General features: G+C 34.9%; 1 protein-coding gene across 2 annotated transcripts in view; it reads left to right on the top strand.

Moving 5' to 3' along the window:
- The window catches only part of LOC136033225 (fibropellin-1-like), a 176,045-nt gene that overhangs the window by 19,288 nt on the left and 134,059 nt on the right, over nt 1-22,698 (top strand). For both annotated transcript variants that reach the window (XM_065713938.1, XM_065713937.1), the window contains exon 2: nt 3,070-3,157. In XM_065713938.1, coding sequence (XP_065570010.1) covers nt 3,112-3,157 — 46 coding nt within the window. In that variant the 5' untranslated portion in view covers nt 3,070-3,111. The remainder of the gene's footprint in view (nt 1-3,069; nt 3,158-22,698) is intronic.

The following is a 22,698-nucleotide window of genomic DNA, read 5'->3' as shown; positions in this document are numbered from 1 at the left end:
TAATTTCAACTATTTATTCTGCGGCTTTTGTGATTCAGGGGTCATTCTTAATGAATTGGGACAAAATTTAAGCTTTAGTGTAAAGAGCGTGGTACTGACGAGGGGGCGAACCCCCTCATATATGTAATAAAAACATGAGAATACGAAAGTTCTATACGGAAGATAATTTATAAGTTACGTATACCTTTTACTTATAAAAAGATTCGTAAAAATTCAAAAGTTCTAGTTGCATCTTTAATTAACCGAAAATCGGAGGGCAACTAGGCTTCCTCCCCCGCTCTTTTTTTCTCAAAATCACTTGATCAAAATTATGAGAAAGCCAATTAGCCAAAAGAAAAGTATACAAATTTCGTTTTAATTATTCCTCTGCGGAGAGCCAAAATCAAAACATGCATTGATTCAAAAACGTTCAGAAATTAAATAAAAAAAACAAGTTTTTTAAATGAAAGTAAGGAGCAACATTAAAACTTAAAACGAACAGAAATTACTCCGTATATCAAAGGGGCTTTTCCTTCTCAACGCCCCGCTCTTTACGCTAAAGTTTTTTACTGTTTTAAAATGTAGAGTTAAGAGAAAGAGTCAAACATTAGCGTAAAGAGCGGGGCGTTGAGAAGGAAAAGCCCCTTTCATATACGGAGTAATTTCTGTTCGTTTTAAGTTTTAATGTCGCTCCTTACTTTCATTTAAAAAACTTGTTTTTTTTTTATTTTCTGAGACTGAATTTGCTTGGAATTACAGGCGAACAAGTGAAACCTAAGCCTAATATGCTTGGCCGCTTGCAGTTTAAAGGTGGAATACCGTGTCATAGGATTGACACATGACCAACAGGTCCTCTGGATTCGTTGGCGAACGGTAAAGGTTGCCCCCTCGGGGGGGGGGGGGCAACCTAATAAAGAACAAACTCTTGCTCATGGCCACAGAAAATTTTAAAAACTTGATTTGAAAAGAAAATTTTAAGTGAGGATGAATTACCATCTACTGCTGATTGATGAATGGTAACTATTATTCCGATTAATCTTAAGGGTAAAACTGCATTGTGAAAGCGAACTTGTGGGAATTTTGAATAATAGTCCGAGTCCCCAGAAAAATAGCGTCGGATCCAAATGAATGTGCACGATTAGAATCACCATAGCCAAAACCCTAATTAACAGAATTGCAGTCTCCCTATCTTGAGCAAAAAGGAAAAAATCACTTTTCTACATGGGATGCAGTGGTGTGTCTCCTTTTTTTCTTTTTTTTAGTCACTGCTAGCGGGGCGCTGAAACATCATAAAGATGTTTAAGGGATCATTTGAAAGAATTTATATAAAAAAATTTATACATTTGAAAGAATTTATATTTTTATATCCAGTGCCTCTTGTAACTAAAAAATGATAATATTAACACAAAATGCAATTTCTGACAAAAATATTTGATTAAAGAACCTTAACCATCCTTGGTGTTCGGTACTGACCCAGTGTTTTATTTAAGAATTTGTTTTTAATTGTTCGACTTTATTCAATTTTTGGAATTGGAAAATCCTTAATCTTGGTACTGACTAATTTTTTTTTTTTTCAAACTACTTGCTGTGTTTTTAACTGTTTGCTCTGTATTTAGTGTCTTCTTCTTTTTCTTTTATGTATGTTCTGTCTTTTTTCATCTTAGCATGACGGTTTTTCAAAAGAATAAATATAGCTTTAGCTTAAGCTTTTCTATCAGCTTAACAAGTGCCTGTTCGTAATCTATAAGCTGAGGATAAAAAGGGTCTATTCAGACACATATCAATTATTAATTGTGACAGAAATCAATACATTAATATAGATTAATTGTATTAGTCAATACATATCAATTATCAATCAATTATTAATTTAATGCTCAACCTTCCCTTTCCAAGACGCCACTATTCGTCTCTTAAACTTTATATACGGTGTCTCTTAGTCTAATAATTAAGATCAATTACTATAATCATGCTAATTAATGTGCTTCCTACAGACATCAAGCTAGTGCCTCTGTAATTACTATTCACTCTTATCACTGGTCTTATAAAGGGTTTATCGAAAAACATTTTTAAAATTAGATTATTTTTTTTAATCACTAGGGACCTCGATCGTATCAGAAATTACAATATTCACTATTTTATCTCTAACTGCGTATTCACCATGTTTCAAAAGCTCATCTACCACCCGAGACCTTGTTATTTGTGAATCCTGTACTTATCGGTTATATAGTAAACACTCGGGAAGTGAATTAAATCAAACAGTATATGATGAAAATATAATAGTTAAGAAACAAATTTAAGCTATATATTTGAACACCAGGAAGGGGGGGGTTAAGCAGAGCATATATTATACTAATATAACCAAACCAAAATACCAACTAATTACTTAAATAAGATATAGCTACAATTTATTTCCAACCAAGCCAAAGCTAAATGTGTCGCATAAAGAAGTTGTTAGACCAGTTTCTTGCGTCATGTTCGCATCATCCGCGCTCAAAATTATATAGTGTTTATTATATAACCGATAAGTACGGTAAATCCTTTTAGTACCGCGTCTGATTCCTCGTAGCTAAATAATTCTTCATTCCCCTTAGACTCTCATTCTTTTCTATATCATTTTCTACAAGTTTGTCACGGTTTAAAATGTTCTGCACACCTGTCCCTGACGCTCGGACTAACTTCCGAGGGATCACCTGCTTTGGGAAATTTTGTACATCAGGCGGCGCGTACTGCGCCTGGTGAAAGTGTCACAAGAGTGGGGGAACTGCGCCAAGTGTTCCGGAACTGTGCGGCGCACTAAAATCAAATTCCGCCCGGTCACACCTGATGACCGATCCCCTGCTATTTCATCCGCAGCTTCCATTCTACATCTCTTCATTCACACATTAATGCCTTCTCTACCTCCGTTACTTTCTTCTTGAGCTCGTTAGATCTTGTCCCACGTGTACTAACTATGTTTCAACCTCTCCCGTTTGACCCCATGCACTGTTTATCTATAACATATCACTCGTTGGCAATTTTGACATCCAATTTTCTGCAACTTAGCTAAGCTTCATTGGTTTTTCATCTCTTTAATGAGTTGTTGTTTTACAGATGTGAAAGTCATCTCAAGTCGACTTGGGCAGAGCTAAAATCATGTCGTCATGGCTGGTGTTTCTATCACTTTTAAGTCTGGTACATGGTGAGCAATTTTTTCCTCGTATGTATATCAGGTATACATAGGTTTGTCAGGGGGGGGGGATAGGCTTGATATCCTACAATTTCTATATTCTTACAATTTTTGTGTAGACTTACTTGGATATTTTTATGTAATTAAAACTATATATGTGTTGAACTGTCCTTGGAAAGAAATAATAAATTAAACTGAGGATAGCAATTTAAAATCTTATTTCACTGTAATTTTTATTTTTCAATGTTATTAATATAAAAGGAAATATTTGCGATATAATTCGTTTTCAGTAAAGCACAAATGACGCAATCGGCCTTAGACTTTTACGGTTAGTGGAAGGGGGAGGGAGCAGTAGCCAAACTCCTCTTTTTTTTATTTTTGTTCATTTTAAGTTTGACTTGAATATCCAGTTTAGTTTTTACTCATTTTAAGATTCATTCATTTCTGTTTGTTTTGGGCTTCATTTATTATTTAAAAGTAATTTATGGTCGTTTTGAGTTTGAATTATTGTAGGAACTTGTTTCTGCTTCGCTTATGCTTTATACGGCTCATTACTTTTCTTTGAAAAACTTATTTTTGGGAGTTTTTTTTTAATACTTTGTGTTTGGTTTTGATTAACGAAGTTTTAAGTCCTTCAACATCCCCATATTAACATTTTCAACATTAAAGTTTTATCAAGTTTCAAAACATTAAAGTGATTTTTTTCACTGTTAAAGTTTCAAAGCTCAAAATCCCCCTCAGCATTCCCTGAAAGTAGTCACAAGTAGATGTGGCAGCAGTTGCAAGCAGTCAAGTTAATACTCTTACCCGTTCCTAAAATGTTTCAGATACGCTTTTTTGCGAACTCGGATGCAGATAGTTTCTTTTGATTTAACTCGACATTCCCCAAAATTTTGCCTCGACATCCTTAGGCTTTTGGACACCCCCAGGATCAAACCTTCCCCCTTTCCTAATGGTAAATTATGGATGTAAAAATGGACAAATTGCACAAACTACATTCCTTGCGCCAAAGGCTCTTGAAACATGACATCCCCAAAAGAATAATTATTAGATGCTTAGACTATTTTGAAGAAAACTATGATACAAAATGAATTATTTGAAATTTTTCCCAGTATTAGGGTGCACTTTAAAGGGCAAGAGGGAGGGGTAGTTACCGTGCTTTCTTTTTTTTAAATCCCTCTCAACATGCCTTTCAAAAAACAAACACTAGCCGTTCCCTAGATGTTGCTGTTATGCCCTTTTGACAACCCTCCTGCATATAGTGTTTGTTGATTTTTTTCGAAATCCCCCTCAACATTTTCTAATTGTCTTAGTTTAAGATCCTTAGCCTTTTTGGTGACTCAGGATAAAAAAAGCCACCATTTCCCAAAAACTAAGCTTGTTTATAAGCAAAGGGTAACTTATGGAACTTGCAACATTTACCCCAGGGGCTGCGGAGGGTTATGTCATCCACGAAGGCATAGTTATTTCAGTTTTTAACAATTTTGAACAAGATGGATCTTCCAAAATTTTGATTAGATATCTTTCGAGGTCAAGCAGCTAAAAGGAGAATGGGAGGGGGTTTGGCTGCCTTCTGTCCACTTTTTAACAATCTGTTCAACATGCCATGAAAATTCAAACTTAATACCTTCAGCCGTTCTTTCGATATTGCAGATAACCCTTTTTGATCAACTAGATGTACATAGTATCTTTTGTTTTAGTATAACATACCCCTAAACATTCTCCGAAGTTTCACCTTAATGCCGTTAGCCTTTTCAAATACTTCAAATACCCAGAATCAAATACTTCTCCTTTTCTTAATGATAAATTCTCCATGTAAATAATTGGCAAGTTTCGTCCTTGCCCCGGGGCAATGTGGGGCATGGCATCCTTGAAGGATAGGTCTGAGACATTTTGACCAGTTGAACAAAATGATAATGTCAAAATTTTGATCGACATTGAGAAGAGAGGACACCTAAAAGAGCAAGGAGAAAGGGAGGACTGCTTGCCCTCCAATCCCGCTTCGGCATCTCCTCAACATACCTTGAAAGTTTCAACTTGATACCCTTGGTCGTTTTATGTATATTGCTGATGTTCCGCTTTTCACAACTAGCAAGAACAGCATTCTGATAGTGTTTTGCATTCCCCACAATATTTCCTTAAAGTTTCACCTTAATACCCTGAGCCTTTTTAGAGGCCCATGGTCAAGCGTGCCCTCTTTTCCGATAAAATCTTGATTTGTTAATAATTGGCAACTTGCATAACTTATAGCCCTTGCCCCAGAGGATAGGGGGTGTTCACCCCAGAGGCATAATTGTCAGATCTTTGAATTATTTTGATATTTTTTTTTAATTTGGATTGAATGCACATGGGGAAAAATGGCACGGGGTGGCTAATTGCCCTTTGATCACTTTTTACACTTAAAAAGGGCACTATAACTTTCGATTTTCATTTGAATAAGCTTCCTCTAAATTTTATGCGACCATTCTTTCCATTTAAACCCTTATATGTTAACAATGGGCGACTTGCATAACTTATAGCCCTTGCCCCAGATGATAGGGGGTGTCCACCCCAGAGGCATAATTGTTTCACCTTTGAATTATTTTGAAAAAAATATATATATTTTTTAATTTGGATTGAACGCACATGGGGAAAAATGGCAAGGGGTGGCTAATCGCCCTTTGATCACTTTTTACGCTTGAAAAGGGCACTATGACTTTCGATTTTCATTTGAATAAGCCCCCTCTAAATTTTATGAGACTAATCTTTTCATTTAAACCCTTATATGTTAACAATGGGCGACTTGCATAACTTATGGCCCTTGCCCCAGATGATAGGATGTGTCCACACCAGAGGCATAATTTTTGACCTTTGAATCATTTTGAAAAAATATTTTTTTTAATTTGGATTGAACGCACATGGGGAAAAATGGCACGGGGTGGCTAATTGCCCTTTGATCACTTCTACACTTAAAAAGGACACTGTAACTTTCGATTTTCATTTGAATAAGCCCCCTCTAAATTTTATGCGACCAATCTTTCCATTTAAACCCTTAAATGTTAACAATGGGCGACTTGCATAACTTATAGCCCTTGCCCAGCTGTTTCTGTTTTTTTTTCAACTTTGGACTTTTAGTTATTTGGCTTTTGGACTAATTCGAACAAAATGGCTATCTCATAATTGGATCGGATGCATTTGGGGGTAAAAAGGACAGGGAGGCTGGTTGCCCTCAAATAACATTTGGCTCTTAAAAAGATCATTAGAATTTCTGATTTCCAATCGAATGAGATTCCCTCCGAAGTTTATACGATCACCCCTTCCATATGAAGTGCCTCTGGGAAAAAATAATAGGCTAACAAATAAATAGCCTAATAATGCATTGAAACCTTATGGATTTAAAAACATGGTATTAAAATAAAATGCAATTTTCGACATAAACAAGATCTGCATAGATAAGATGAAATCCAGTATGGCTTAATAGCTCGTTTGGTGGCCATGAAGTTCGAATTGACAAACAAGTGAGTTTTCACATACCTCGCAGTAAACCTCAACTTGCAAAAGTAATACACTGGTATGTCTATGTAAAAAAAAAGACATTCGAGCATTGGACTAAAAATTGAAGAAATATTAAGGGATATCAAATTCCTTCCGACTCCAGGGATCGAACCGGATTTCTCTCCGTCAATAAACAAATACCCTAACCACTGCGCTGTCGGAAGGTGTTAGGAATGGATCCTTCTGTTTTCTCACTTTCGACAACAAAATTTTTGTTTACTGTAGCCAACTGCAGATTATACCAATGGACAATTCAAAACATATAGTGGTGATATTTTGATATAACAGAAGAATCAGATTCTTTACCAAGCGGGTAAAATTCTAGTTGATTGACTTTTGGGTATCTTGGAAAGGGGTTAGGTTAGGAAAATGAAACTTTCAGGGATGGGTCTAAAGGCTAAAGTATGTCCCGGGAAGGTATTTTGAAATACCTACCTCCACTCGTTCTCCCTCTAGAGGGCTCTGAAATTTGCCTACATGACAGGTCTATACGTATTGGAATTTTGGCAAAACAACATTTTACCTTAATTTTCAGTTACCAGTTGCCTTTTCTCTGCTTTTAGTTCTAAAAATGTAATTCCTGTTATTTGAGTAGAATTCTGAACCATGCTAATGTTTTTTTTTTCAAAATTTAGGAAATGTATTTGCATATCTTTAAAACCTTATAAATTGGGATTGAGCAAAGTTGTGAAGCTGAAAACAATTTTGTTGTACTTCCTTCAAGAAGAAGATCTATTTTACAAGGTTTCAGTTTTATAACATACATATTTTTAAAGATTATCAAAGGTCAGGACTCATCCTGAAAGTTTCATTTTCCTAACTTAACCTCTTTCCAAGATAGCCAAAGGTCAATCAACTAGAATTTTACCAAAAAGTGCAATTTGGATCCCCAATTAGCGTTTTCTAAGATACATAATAATTGTTAGCCGACCGTCACAATTTCGTCCCAGTATTACTACGATTCTCCAATTCCAAGATATATCATTAGGATATATCTAGTTGTAGTGAGCTAGAACTTTTAATTTCCAATCAAATGAGATTCCCCCAAAGTTATACAACCACCACTTCCATAAAAAAACCTTAAATGTTAAGAATGGACAGATTGTGCAATTTACAGACCTTGCATCACGGGCAATTGACCTTTGAACTATTTTGAACAAAATGGCTATCTGAAAATTTTGATTAGGTGTATTCGGAGAGGGGCGTCAAGGAGGGAATCTGGCTACTCTTTGCTCACATTGGACTCTTAAAAAAGGAACTAGAACTTTTGATTCCAATCGAAGTTTATGTGACCACCCCTTACACAAAAACTTTACGTGTTAACAATGGGCAACTTGGATTATTTACAGCCCTTGGGCTGTAATTACCCTTAGGGCTGTGGGTTTTTTGTCAACCCCGGACGCATATTTATTTCCCCTTTTGGAGTATTTTGAACTTATAGCTGTCTCAAGATTTTGACGTTATGCATTTGGGGGAAAAGGGCGTGGGGGATTGGCTGTCCTCAGATCATTTTGACTCTTATAAAGGACATCCAAACTTCCAATATCCAATCTCATAAGCCCCCTTCAGCCCTTAGTACATGGGCTGTGGGGTTTTGGTCAAGCCCGGAGGCATAATTAGTTGACTTAGGACTATTTTCAACAAAGTTCCATATGAAGTGCCACTGTGAAAACAACAACAAAATATCGAAGCCGCTACTTGTTAAATATCCCGAAAACACTCAAGAAGTGAACGTTAACTATAATAATTAGTTAGGTTTATCATAAGGAAGTATACCAAAATATTATGAGAATATAATACTCCAGTAACAAAATTATGGAAACTACAGAAGAAAATTATGGAAAGCAGGCCGCCCGGAACGCGTTATGTTAAATACCTTACCTAATCACCTCTATATGATAAATATTTAACTAAAATATAACTGTGTCGTAGTTTTTCTCACTACGACAAGCTAATTATAAATCAAGCTAATTATAACCGAACGCGAAAGACAAACCGGTTTTTCTCGGATCACACAGATCGAACTTCTTGAGTGTTTTCGGGATATTTAAGAAGTAACTTGTAGCATTATGGCTCTTTACTATAGGAAACACTATAGCGTTGGCTTTGTTATCTACATGCAAATATTTCATATACAAATAGGTTGCATACAGAAAATATTATAGCAACATTGAGAATAAAACGAAACTTAAGCAGAAAAGCATGGATCAAAGTAGAAGTCATCCAGAAAATCCACATCACATAAATATTTTGGCATATTACAAAGTTAGAATTTTGTTATTATGTAGTGTCATTTGAAGAGCTTGTAGGCTAGATATGTGGCTGGATCAAACTGTTCCTAGTAACGAACTGTAGTAAGGCACGACCCGGCTCAATAGTAACCAAAACCCTAAAAAAACGGAATTTTGATACCAATAGGCACATCAAAAAAGCGGATTTAATGCTCATTTTGAATATTTAAGTTTCATCAAATTTAGTCTTACCCATCAAAAGTTACGAGCCTGAGAAAACTTGCCTTATTTTTGAAAAAAGGGGAACACCCCATAAAATTCATATAATCTTAATAAAAATCACACCATCAGATTCAGCGTATCAGAGAACCCTGTTGTAGAGGTTTCAAGCTCCTATCTGCAAAAATATGTAAGTTTGTATTTTTTGCCAGAGGAAAAATCACGGATGTGTGTTTATTTTTTTTTCCAGAGGTGATCGTATCGACCCAGTGGCCCTAGAATGTTGCGAGAGGGCTCCTTCTAGTGGAAATTAAAAGTTCTAGTGCCCTTTTTAAGTGACAAAAAAATTGGAGGGCAACTTTGCCACCTCCCACGCTCATTTTTTACCAAAGTAGCCGGATCAAAATTTTTAGATAGTTATTTTGTTCAGCATAGTCGAAAGATCTAATAACTATGTCTTTGAGGACGACTTAATCTCCCACAGTCCCTGGGGAAAGGGCCGCAGGTTAAGAACTTTGCCCATTGTCAAACAGTTCGTGGCAACGAACTGTAGTAAGGAGCGAGCCGGCTCAATAGCAATCGAAACTAAAAAACAGGATTTTGATACCAACATGTACTTCAAATGAATCAGATTTCATCAAATTTAGTTTTAACCATCAAAAGTTGATGGTTAAGAGCCTGAGAGAATTTGCCTTGTTTTCGAAAAAAGGGGGAAACACCCGTAAAAGTCATAGAATCTTAATGAAAATCACACCATCAGATTCAGCGTATCAGAGAACGCTACCGTAGAAGTTTCAAGCTCCTATCTGTAAAAATGTGGAACTTTGTATTTTTGTCAGAAGAAAGATCACGGATACGTGTTTATTTATTCATATGTTTCTTTTTTTTTCCAGGGGTGGTCGTATCTATCCAATGATCCTAGAATGTCGTGAGAGGGCTCATTCTACCGGAAATTAAAAGTTTTAGTGCCCTTTTTATGTGACCAAAAAATCTGGAGGGCAACTAGGCCCCTTCCCACGCTCATTTTTTCCCTAAGTCATCGGATCAAAATTTCAAGAACTTCATTCTGTTCAGCATAGTCTAAAAATCTAATAACATTGCCTTTGAAGATGACTTAACATCCCACTGTTCCCGGTGGAAGGGCCGCAAGTTATGAACTTTGCTCATTGTTTACATATAGGCTAGTACTTTTTTTTTTTGGGAAGTATACAGACGTTTTCAGGGGGATTTTTTCTGATGGTGGGTAGGGTGTTACATGAAAGGATCTTTCCATGGAGGAATTTCTTATGGGGGAAAAATATTTCCATGAAGGGACTGCTGGATTCTCCAGCATTAAAAAAAGAGAAATTAAATTAAAAAACAAGAGATGTCTACTAGACTATTAGTCTACATAAATACATTTCCGCAGGTTGCTGATACCCATAGTATGATTTAGCCTTCTGTATTTATTTTTTCTTTTGCTTTTTATTTCGTTTTTCCTTTATTCATATTTCCTTTTTAGGTCATTTATTTTCCTTTTTTATGAATACTGATGCGTCAACTGATCTATTGTTTTGTTCACGTGTTAGCACCAAATTTTGTTTATTTTGTTTTTTAGTAAAGTTCAAAAAGTTCAAATTTGGGGCTTATCTTTAGAAGGCACGAGGGGCGTCAAGCCAACTCATCTTAGTTTTTGCTCGTTTTGAGTTTGACTTGGTATTTATTTTGATTTTTGTTTGTTTAGTGGTTTCATTTATTTATTGGTGGTGATTTATGATAGTCTTGTGAAATTAAATAAAAAAAAAAAAAAAAAAAAAAAAAAAAACAAGAGTAACATTGAAACTTAAAACGAAGAGAAATTATTATATATATGAGGGGGTTCGTCCCCTCCTCAGTACCTCGCTTTTTACGCTAAAGTGTTTTTAGTAATTTCAAAAGAGCTATTTACTCTAATTATACGGCCATTGTGATCCAGGGGTCATTCTTAAGGAATTGGAACAAAATTCGAATTTTAAAGTAAAGAGCGAGATATAGACGAGGGGGCAAACCCCTCTTATACGTAATAAAAATTTACAAATATAGAAGTTTATTGCGTTAGATAATTTGTAAGTTACATATATTTATTACTAATAAACCGGCTGTTTATTAAAATTGTCTACTAAAAAGATGTCTACTAAAGCTTTTCCATTATTCTCCACCACCTAAACGTCATATTTATTAAAACTCTCTACTAAACAGATGTCTACTAAATCTTTTCCATTATCCTCCTCCACTTAATTTCCTGTCTACTAAAACTGTCGACTAAAAAGTTGTCTACTAGAATTACTCCATTATTCACCACCACCTAAACCTCTTGTCTACTCAAACTGCCTACTAAAAAGATGTCTACTAAAACTTTTCTATTATTCTCCTCCACCTAAACCTCCTGTTTACTAAAACTGTCTAGTAAGGAGATGTCTACTAAAACTTTTCCACCTAAACCTCCTGTCTGCTAAACTGTCTACAAAAAAGATGTTTACTAAAACTTTTTCATTATTATCCACAACCTAAACTTCCTGTCTACTCAAACTGTCTACTAAAACTTTTCCATTATTCTCCTCTACCTAAATCTTCTGTTTACTAAAACAGTCTAGTAAGGAGATGTCTACTAAAACTTTTCCATTGTTATCCACAACCTAAACCTCCTGTCTACTCAAACTGTCTACTAAAACTTTTCTATTATTCTCCACGACCTAAACCTTCTGTCTGCAAAAACTGTCTACTAAAAAGATATCTACTAAAACTTTTCCATTATTCTCCTCCACCTAAACCTCCTGTTTACTAAAACAGTCTAGTAAGGAGATGTCTACTAAAACTTTTCCATTGTTATCCACAACCTAAACCTCCTGTCTACTCAAACTGTCTACTAAAACTTTTCCATTATTCTCCACGACCTAAACCTTCTGTCTGCGAAAACTGTCTACTAAAAAGATGTCTACTAAAACTTTTCCATTATTCTCCTCCACCTAAACCTCCTGTTTACTAAAACTGTCTAGTAAGGAGATGTCTGCTAAAACTTTTCCATTGTTATCCACAACCTAAACCTCCTGTCTACTCAAACTGTCTACTAAAACTTTTCCATTATTCTCCACGACCTAAACCTTCTGTCTGCGAAAACTGTCTACTAAAAAGATGTCTACTAAAACTTTTCCATTATTCTCCTCCACCTAAACCTCCTGTTTACTAAAACAGTCTAGTAAGGAGATGTCTACTAAAACTTTTCCATTGTTATCCACAACCTAAACCTCCTGTCTACTCAAACTGTCTACTAAAACTTTTCTATTATTCTCCACGACCTAAACCTTCTGTCTGCGAAAACTGTCTACTAAAAAGATGTCTACTAAAACTTTTCCATTATTCTCCTCCACCTAAACCTCCTGTTTACTAAAACAGTCTAGTAAGGAGATGTCTACTAAAACTTTTCCATTGTTATCCACAACCTAAACCTCCTGTCTACTCAAACTGTCTACTAAAACTTTTCCATTATTCTCCACGACCTAAACCTTCTGTCTGCGAAAACTGTCTACTAAAAAGATGTCTACTAAAACTTTTCCATTATTTTCCTCCACCTAAACCTCCTGTTTACTAAAACAGTCTAGTAAGGAGATGTCTGCTAAAACTTTTCCATTGTTATCCACAACCTAACCTCCTGTCTACTCAAACTGTCTACTAAAACTTTTCTATTATTCTCCACGACCTAAACCTTCTGTCTGCGAAAACTGTCTACTAAAAAGATGTCTACTAAAGCTTTTCCATTATTCTCCACCATCTAAACAACCTGTCTACTAAAACTGTCTACAAAAAGATGTCTACTAAAACTTTTCCAATATCCCCCACCACCTAAACCTCCTGTCCACTAAAACTGTCTACTAAAAAGAAGTCTACTAAAAATTTTCGATAAAATCTGTACAACTGCTCCACCACTGTATATCAGGTGGTGGAGAACGGGTAGCAATTCGACAAGTAAAGAGCGATTAAACCTTAAAACGAGCGAAAGTTATTTGCCTCTCCTTTTTCTTCTCCTTCTTTCTCTGCCTCTCTCTCACAATTTGAGAGCTCTTAACCTAAAATGAGCAGCAATTGTATATGTCACACCTTCTCTCTCTCTCTTTCTTAAAGAAAGGCACCAAAAAGCCAAAGAGACTCTCCATTGAAAATGTGAAAAAAATTACGGCATTTCAAAAATGCTTGGCTCATTCCCCTTTTCCCTTGAGTGCGTTGCCCTTTCCTTGTAACTCAGTAAAATCGAATTTTAACTGCTCAAATCATCAATTTTGCACTTTGTGTTTTTGTTTTTAACTGACGAGGAATGCGATATTTTGATAAGAAGGAATCAATTTTTCGTTTGGAGATAACGCAAATTTGCAGAATTACCATATTTGATAATAGGCTACTGAAGCACTTCTAAATTGAAGATTTGGAAGGAATTTTGTGCTATAAAGAGATAAGCTTGCTATTAAAAGTGGGTACTCCGTCTTAAAAAGGGTTTTCATATACGAGATTCTGATAAGACTATTAGTCTACATAAATGCATTTCCGCTGGTTGCTTATGCACTTAGTATGATTTAACCTTCTGTATTTATTTTTTCTTTTACTTTTTTATTTCATTTTTCCTTTATTGGTTTTTCCTTTTTAGGTCATTTATTTTCCTTTTTTATGAAAGCTGATGCGTCAACTGTTCTATTGTTTTGTTCACGTGGTAGCACCAAATCGTTTATTTTGTTTTGGGTAGAGTTCAAAATATGAGCTTGTCTTTAGAAGGCACGGGGGGGGGGCAGGCCAACTCATTTTAGCTTTTGATCGTTTTGAGTTTGAATTCGTATTTATTTTAATTTTTGTCATAGGAAATTATTTGAATTGATTTCGACTTATTTTTGGTATGATGCAGGTTCACTGTATCTTCGCTTTTCTTTGAAAACTTCTTTTATGGAAGAAGATTTTTAAAGTAATTTCTACAACATTGTATCTATGCTATTTTGGCAATCTGGATACACTTAAAGTTTTTGATTTAGTTCAATTGTAAGAGCAGAAGTTATAATAGTAGAAGCGCTGAAATTTTCAACTTAATACACTAAGTCGTTCTTGATAACGCTGAGACGTCTTATTGACAACTAACATAACCACAATGCCTTTTCATTTAGTTTTGAGCATCATAAACTTTCCGTGAAAGTTTCTGATTTATGCTCTATTCTATACCCTAATCCCGCCTGGACATCTTGACAACATAGATGAGCTTAAGCTACTTTGATTTAGTTCAATGGTAGCAGTAGTAGTCGACGAAAAAGCAGCAAAGATGTGATTGCTGGTGTACCCTTTTGACGATCTGCAGGGTCATAGTGTGATTTGATTTAGTTCACAGCCCCCAAAACACTTCCTGAAAGCTCCACCTTAATACCCCTGGCTTCAGTAGTAGTAATGGTTATGGTAGTAGTAGTAGTATTGGCAGTATATCCATAACACGTTTTGTTTTTTAGTATCCCCTCAAAATGCGCTGAAGGGCTCAGTTTATTTCTGTAAACAGTTCTTGGGGCGTTGTTGATGCATCCTCTTGATAAGCTGCATGCACACAGTGTGATTTGATTTAGTTCAACACTGTCTCAGAATGCCCTGAAATTTTACCGTGGTAGCAGTAGCAAGAATAGTAGAAGTGGTAGTAGGATTAGTAGAAGCGTCCACATATTGCCTTTTGGTCAGATGATCTTCCCCCTAAGCATTCCCGGAAATTTCCAACTTAATACCCTGAGCCATTACTGAAAACACCCTTTTGACAATCTGCATGCAATTAGTATGTTTTGATGTAGGCCAAGTTTCTCTCCAACTCTCTCCCAAATATTCACCTTCATACACTTAGCCTTAGTAGTAGTAGTATCATATTAGTAATAGTAGTGGGAGAAGTATTAGTAGCGGTGATTGTATTCGCGCTGTATTAGTATTGGCAATAACAGTGGTAGTGGCAGTAGTACTATGCACGTATTGCCTTTTGGTCAGTTGAACATCTCCTCGTCATGTCCTGGAAGTTTCAGCTTGATGCAGTAAGTCGTTCCTCATATATTGATGATATGCCCTTTTGATAATCTGTATGTGCATAGTATGTTCTGATTCAGTTAAACTTCCCCCCCAACATTTCCTCAAGTTTTCATCTCAATATCCTCAGCTTTAGTAGTAGTCGCTAGATAAGCAGTAGTAGTAATAGCAGTAGGGGTAGGAATAGTAGTAGTAGTAGTAGTAGTAGTTGTAGTAGTAGTAGTAGTAGTATTAGTACCGTGCAAATATTTTCTTTTGGGTCAATTAATTATTCCCCTCATCATTTCCTAAAAGTTCCAACTTAATACCCTCAGTCATTCCTGAATTACGTCCTTTTGACACTTGTATGCACATGATGTGTTTTGCTTTAGTCCAACACTTCTCTCAACATTATCTGAAAGCTTCATTTGAATGTCCTTGGTTTTTTTTAACCAAAGCTCATAAATGCCCTCTTTTGCCAATAACAAATACTATACGTAAACAATTACGAATTGAATAACTGACAGCACTACCCCCAAGGGCTTTCAACTATGCTAAATAAAATGTCTATCTCAAAATTTCGATTGGATATTTTGGGGGAATTAATGGACGTAGTAGAGGGGCTGGTGGCCCTCCAGTCATTTTTGACACTTAAAACGACACTAGAACTTTCAATTTTGGGTCGAATGATTCAGGCCGAAGCTTCCATTACTCCTTCTATGCTCTTTACTTGGGCATCGCTATTGCGCTGCCTGTGACAATATATTATATCACAATATAGCCTAATATAATTACTCTGTATTTTAGTATATTATAGATTTATAATTATGTAATATATAATTCCAAATTATAAAATCACATTTTTAATTCATAAAAAATAAAATTAAAAATTTTAAAGACTATAAATTATGAAAAAATTAAAAAAAAATTATAATTCTTTTGCTGTGCCATATATGCTTTGTTTGTCACCTCTTTAGGCTGTTTTTATGGATAAAAAAAAAACGTGTTCTGGTCTTTATTTTTTTTTTTACATACAAAAATTCTTTGCGGCATACTAGTCTAGGAAAACTATGAAAAAAAGGAATCAACCTCAAACAAATTGCTATACAAATGGTTCTTTCACTAGCCGACCGAAAAGTATGTGCTGATACCGAATCAGAAAAGTTTGCCGCTCTAGCTTTTTTTTTTTTTTTTTTTTTTTTTAATTTGAGTTTTTTTAGGTTGAATTTGAGGTCGAGACAAAAAATTTTGATTGAGTTAATACCAGCAAATGTGATTAGATATGTCATTTCTACGCTCTTCTTTTTGCTGATGAATATGAAACTAAATGTTTGAAGTAGAAACAATTGTTTGGGATTAAAACTTTAAGAGAGATTTAGGATGGGGGAGGGATTCTAGGAAAATTGTGAAAAAAAGGGTTCAACTTTAAACAAATTGCTGTACAAATGGTTCTTTCATTACCCGACCAAAAAATATGTGCTGATACCGAATTCGAAAAGTTTGTCACTCTAGCTCTTTCACAAATTTGAGTTTTTTGAGGTTGAATCTGAGACTGAGGCAAAAAATGTTGATTGAGTAAATACCAGCAAATGTGATTAGATATGTCATTTCTACAGTCTTTTTTTTGCTGATGAACATGAAACTAAATGTTTAAAGTCAAAAGATTTGTTTGGGATTAAAATTTTAAGAAAGATTGAGGATGGGGGAGGGATTCTAGGGAAATTGTGAAAAAAGGGTTCAGTCTAAAAAAATGGCTATACGAATGATTATTTCACTACACGACCAAAAAATATGTGCTGATTCCAAATCCGAAAAGTTTGCCGCTCTAGCTTTGTTTTTTTTTTTTTTTTTTTTTTTTTAATTTGAGTTTTTTTAGGTTGAATTTGAGGTCGAGACAAAAAACGTTGATTGAGTAAATATCAGCAAATGTGATTAGATGTGTCATTTCTACGCTCTACTTTTTGCTGATGAACATGAAACTAAATGTTTAAAGAGTATTTTTGAAAATTTCTACTAGAAAACTGTTGTTTTACAAATAAAACACACGGATTGAAGTACAAATCACTCTGACCAGACTCATTAGTTTATCTACTAAATTCGGTAACTTAAGCAAGGTTATGTACTGGAACACTTGCTTGTCCCTGCTCACACATGGTTTCACCATAAACCCACGGGTGCCCGCAGAAATACTTCCCGGGATACAACCTGAAAAATCACCTCGGGGTGATTCGATGTTTGAAGGTTAGGCTAAAAAGGTTTAAAAAGAGTATTTTCGATTTTTTTTGCCAAAATTTTTTATTTGATTAAAGCACAAATAGTGCTAACTGAATTCCCATTCCATTGCCAACTTGAACTCTCTGTAAAAATTCAGACATTGTTTGCCAAAGGTTGAATATCAGTCTAGCACCTTCTTCTGAATCCAAAATTCAAATATCAATTTCCAGGTTTGTTGGCATCTCCAACCAAACGGTGGAACTTGTCGGGGGGTTTTCCCTAATGTACTCATCACCATAAGGCGTCTTCTGCCGATTGACCTGGCCAGTAGTTAGAGTAGGCGATGGTGACTGTTTTCATCTGGATACCTCACTGAGGTTCTACTGTCAGATGTCCAGAGGCGGTCTTAGATGGGGGACAGAGGGTACGCTTGTCCTGTTTGCGGATATTTCAGGGGTGCACAATTTCAAACAAATAATCTAACGGTTATAATTATGTAGAATTTTTGAAATTTTGTTAGTAAGGTAGAGGATGCAGTTAATAAATGAAAACAATTAATGAATTATTAATGAATTATTAAGATGAAATAAATTAAAAAAAATAAATACTAATAATTAAAATAATTAAATTAGAATAACTAACGATAATCAAATAATTTAAATAATACATAAAAAATAAATTACTAATTAATTAGTATATTGAAAATAATTTTGCTAATAAATGAAATTTTGTTAAAATTTGGCCTGGAAATTTTGCGGCGGACAGGGGGAGAGGCAATTCATTATTTTGCCCTGAACACAAGAGAGGCCAGAACCTCCACCACAGATGTCTTCCTGGTAATACCTAGGAGCGGAAGTGTGAACCGTCCATAGTCTAACTACTTACGTGTCTATTTATTAATTAGCCTGTACTCAAGGCCCAAGATTTAGGCTATGACGAGCCTCAAAATAATATGTTTTTTATGGGGATCAATAATTCTAGGTTGACTTAAAAACAAGAAAGAAATACTTATTTTACACACTAATTATTCAAAGTTCCTTTTACCTGCATAAATAAATAGGACCACACCCTTCGTTTATTCCCTTTAAATGTGGGAGACAACAGGCCTTGGTTAATGTTCATGAAATGTGGTTTGCTTAACTTAATTATCGGATAATTAACGTATAGTCAATCAACAATTTTGCATGCGATATCCTAGGCATAAGATTTAGGCGCAGTTTTACGGTTGTTTTGATGTCTATTGTTAACCGTGTTGACAAATTTATTAGACTGTAATTCCGGCTTTCCATAAGTCAAGATGTAGGGTAATGGGTACTGGATGATCAAAATCAAAACACGCCGAGTCAAGGTTTTGTGTTAAATCACTGAGAAACAGAGTTTAGGCCTACTTTTGAAATGTTGTGAATCAGACAATTTTTGTTCTTTTTACTGGCTAAAAATTGGGCTTAGCAATAACAGGGAAAGAAGATGGCGTTATTTTACTCCCCTTTTTTGACATACGGCTAAGGAACGGTATTACCAGACGTTTGGTTTAAAGTTGCGTTGCCATAAAAGTGAAAGTACGTCAAAAGCTCCATTTTTCTAATGAAAATGCACCGAATGAACGACCCCCCCCCCAAAAAAATGTGCTGATTTGAAAAATTCAATGCGCAGCAACCTCAAAAATCGCCAAAATGTCCCAAATGCGCCCCATCTGCCCACTCTGCCAAGAACAATGTGACAGACTTAATAAAAACGTCAAAAAAAAAACAGTCAATGGAATCAAAGAAAACTTGAAAAACTAAAGTATTGGACTATAATCCTGATTATTTTTTTAGTGTGTGTGTATGTGCGCGTATGTATGTGTGTGTGGCATGATCACCCGTCAATTATTTGACTTATTTTTTATTACTGTCAAAAATAAAAACATATTTATTCATTTGTTTTTAAGAAGTTTTATTTGCATTTGTAATAGTTACGTGTGCATAACCTTTTTCCAAGGAGGTGGCAAACTTGCGAGGTACAAATTTGGGAAAGTGCCAAAAATAGGAGAATGAGATGGAAAAATATTGAAATTATTGGCCAAAATTAAAAAAAAAAGTCAGTGGAGAGAAGCAAATGAAGGGCAATGTCTTTAATCCTTCGCCTCCTTTGAATTCATTCATATGCGCAAGAATCTGGGTATTTGAGGGAACATGCAGCTTTCTAATAAGTCGCACCACCCGCTGCACAAGTCGCACAGCCTTAATCACTTCAAGTTAGGGGAGGACTTGACCTATACTCTCCGAGTGGCCGCCCAAAAAGCGGAATATTAACATACCTCCTTCCCCTTACCACCATTAGTGTAGGCAATGCTTTTATACCAATAACACGTTTTCTGTCTAAATAAAATGTCCATCTTTCTTTAATGTACCACACACATTAAAATAAGAATATATTCCTGGACGTATAAACGTATAATCATGGACATAAGCGTATAGACCAGGAAGTATAAACGTATAGATCTGGACGTATAAACGTTAAACCTGGATGTATAAACGCATAAACTTGGACGTATAAGTATATAAACCTGGAGGCATAAACGTATTAATCTGAACGTCTAAACGTATAAATCTGGACGTATAAACGTATAAGTTTGGATGTTTAAACGCATAAACCTGGATGTATAAATGTCTAAACCTGGACGCATAAACGTATACACCTGGACGTATCTTAGGTCTATTCACACTGAAACCCGCAATTTTCTATAATTTTACTTTTGGTTATTTCAAAATCAGGAGGTTTTTAGAGCAATACCCCATTTACGTCGGAGTTGGCACGTCGAACACTGAAAATAAGTAGGCATAGCTAATTACGTTTATTATTTATGGGTAATTAAACAGCTAATTAATTACCTGGAAACACTTTTCATACGTAAAACTCAAATATTAAGAATCCGTTGATTCCCAAAGACAATCGCCCCTCTAAAGAAAAGCTGCACCTTATGTTGCCATCATCTGCTGCTATCTGGTGCCATCTGTTTTTAGCTTTTTTGCTGATTTTTCGGCCATGTTTTTTCTTTTCTGTTTTTTTTTTTGCCACTATTGGTAACTACATATGGAGGTTTTTCTAATGAAAAATTGAATTCTTGATTGTTCCTATTTTTTAAGATACCTGGTTGTGTGAATTTCAACATAACCACTTCAAATAATTTCTTGATTTTACCCCTTTGACCTTGTCTTTCGATGCTCTTTATATATTATTTAACAAGACTAGTAGATTCTTAATTTGTTTTGTTTTCCTCTCGTGTGTTTTTTCAGGCTGGCGGACCCTAATTTTATGGAGGTTTTTTCTAATGAAAAATTGAATTCTCGATTGTTCCTATTTTTTAAGATACATGGTTGTGGGAGTTTCAACATAACCACTTCAAATAATTTCTTGATTTTACCCCTTTGACCTTGTCTTTCGATGCTCTTTATATATTATTTATTTTCTATATTATTTAACAAGACTAGCAGATTCTTAATTTGTTTTGTTTTCCTCTCGTGTGTTTTTTCAGGCTGGCGGACCCTAATTTTATGGAGATTTTTCTAATGAAAAATTGAATTCTCGATTGTTCCTATTTTTTAAGATACATGGTTGTGGGAGTTTCAACATAACCACTTCAAATAATTTCTTGATTTTACCCCTTTGACCTTGTCTTTCGATGCTCTTTATATATTATTTATTTTCTATATTATTTAACAAGACTAGTAGATTCTTAATTTGTTTTGTTTTCCTCTCGTGTGTTTTTTCAGGCTGGCGGACCCTAATTTTATGGAGGTTTTTCTAATGAAAAATTGAATTCTCGATTGTTCCTATTTTTTAAGATACATGGTTGTGGGAGTTTCAACATAACCACTTCAAATAATTTCTTGATTTTACCCCTTTGACCTTGTCTTTCGATGCTCTTTATATATTATTTATTTTCTATATTATTTAACAAGACTAGTAGATTCTTAATTTGTTTTGTTTTCCTCTCGTGTGTTTTTTCAGGCTGGCGGACCCTAATTTTATGGAGGTTTTTCTAATGAAAAATTGAATTCTCGATTGTTCCTATTTTTTAAGATACATGGTTGTGGGAGTTTCAACATAACCACTTCAAATAATTTCTTGATTTTACCCCTTTGACCTTGTCTTTCGATGCTCTTTATATATTATTTATTTTCTATATTATTTAACAAGACTAGCAGATTCTTAATTTGTTTTGTTTTCCTCTCGTGTGTTTTTTCAGGCTGGCGGACCCTAATTTTATGGAGATTTTTCTAATGAAAAATTGAATTCTCGATTGTTCCTATTTTTTAAGATACATGGTTGTGGGAGTTTCAACATAACCACTTCAAATAATTTCTTGATTTTACCCCTTTGACCTTGTCTTTCGATGCTCTTTATATATTATTTATTTTCTATATTATTTAACAAGACTAGTAGATTCTTAATTTGTTTTGTTTTCCTCTCGTGTGTTTTTTCAGGCTGGCGGACCCTAATTTTATGGAGGTTTTTCTAATGAAAAATTGAATTCTCAATTGTTCCTATTTTTTAAGATACATGGTTGTGGGAGTTTCAACATAACCACTTCAAATAATTTCTTGATTTTGCCCCTTTGACCTTGTCTTTCGATGCTCTTTATATATTATTTATTTTCTATATTATTTAACAAGACTAGTAGATTCTTAATTTGTTTTGTTTTCCTCTCGTGTGTTTTTTCAGGCTGGCGGACCCTAATTTTATGGAGGTTTTTCTAATGAAAAATTGAATTCTCGATTGTTCCTATTTTTTAAGATACATGGTTGTGGGAGTTTCAACATAACCACTTCTAATAATTTCTTGATTTTACCCCTTTGACCTTGTCTTTCGATGCTCTTTATATATTATTTATTTTCTATATTATTTAACAAGACTAGTAGATTCTTAATTTGTTTTGTTTTCCTCTCGTGTGTTTTTTCAGGCTGGCGAACCCTAATTTTATGGAGGTTTTTCTAATGAAAAATTGAATTCTTGATTGTTCCTATTTTTTAAGATACATGGTTGTGGGAGTTTCAACATAACCACTTCAAATAATTTCTTGATTTTACCCCTTTGACCTTGTCTTTCGATGCTCTTTATATATTATTTATTTTCTATATTATTTAACAAGACTAGTAGATTCTTAATTTGTTTTGTTTTCCTCTCGTGTGTTTTTTCAGGCTGGCGGACCCTAATTTTATGGAGGTTTTTCTAATGAAAAAATTGAATTCTCGATTGTTCCTATTTTTTAAGATACATGGTTGTGTGAATTTCAACATAACCACTTCAAATAATTTCTTGATTTTACCCCTTTGACCTTGTCTTTCGATG

The sequence above is a fragment of the Artemia franciscana genome, chromosome 11 (genome assembly GCF_032884065.1).
Source record: "Artemia franciscana chromosome 11, ASM3288406v1, whole genome shotgun sequence".
Taxonomy (NCBI): Eukaryota; Metazoa; Arthropoda; class Branchiopoda; order Anostraca; family Artemiidae; genus Artemia; species Artemia franciscana.
This window is presented reverse-complemented; position numbering and strand designations above follow the sequence as displayed.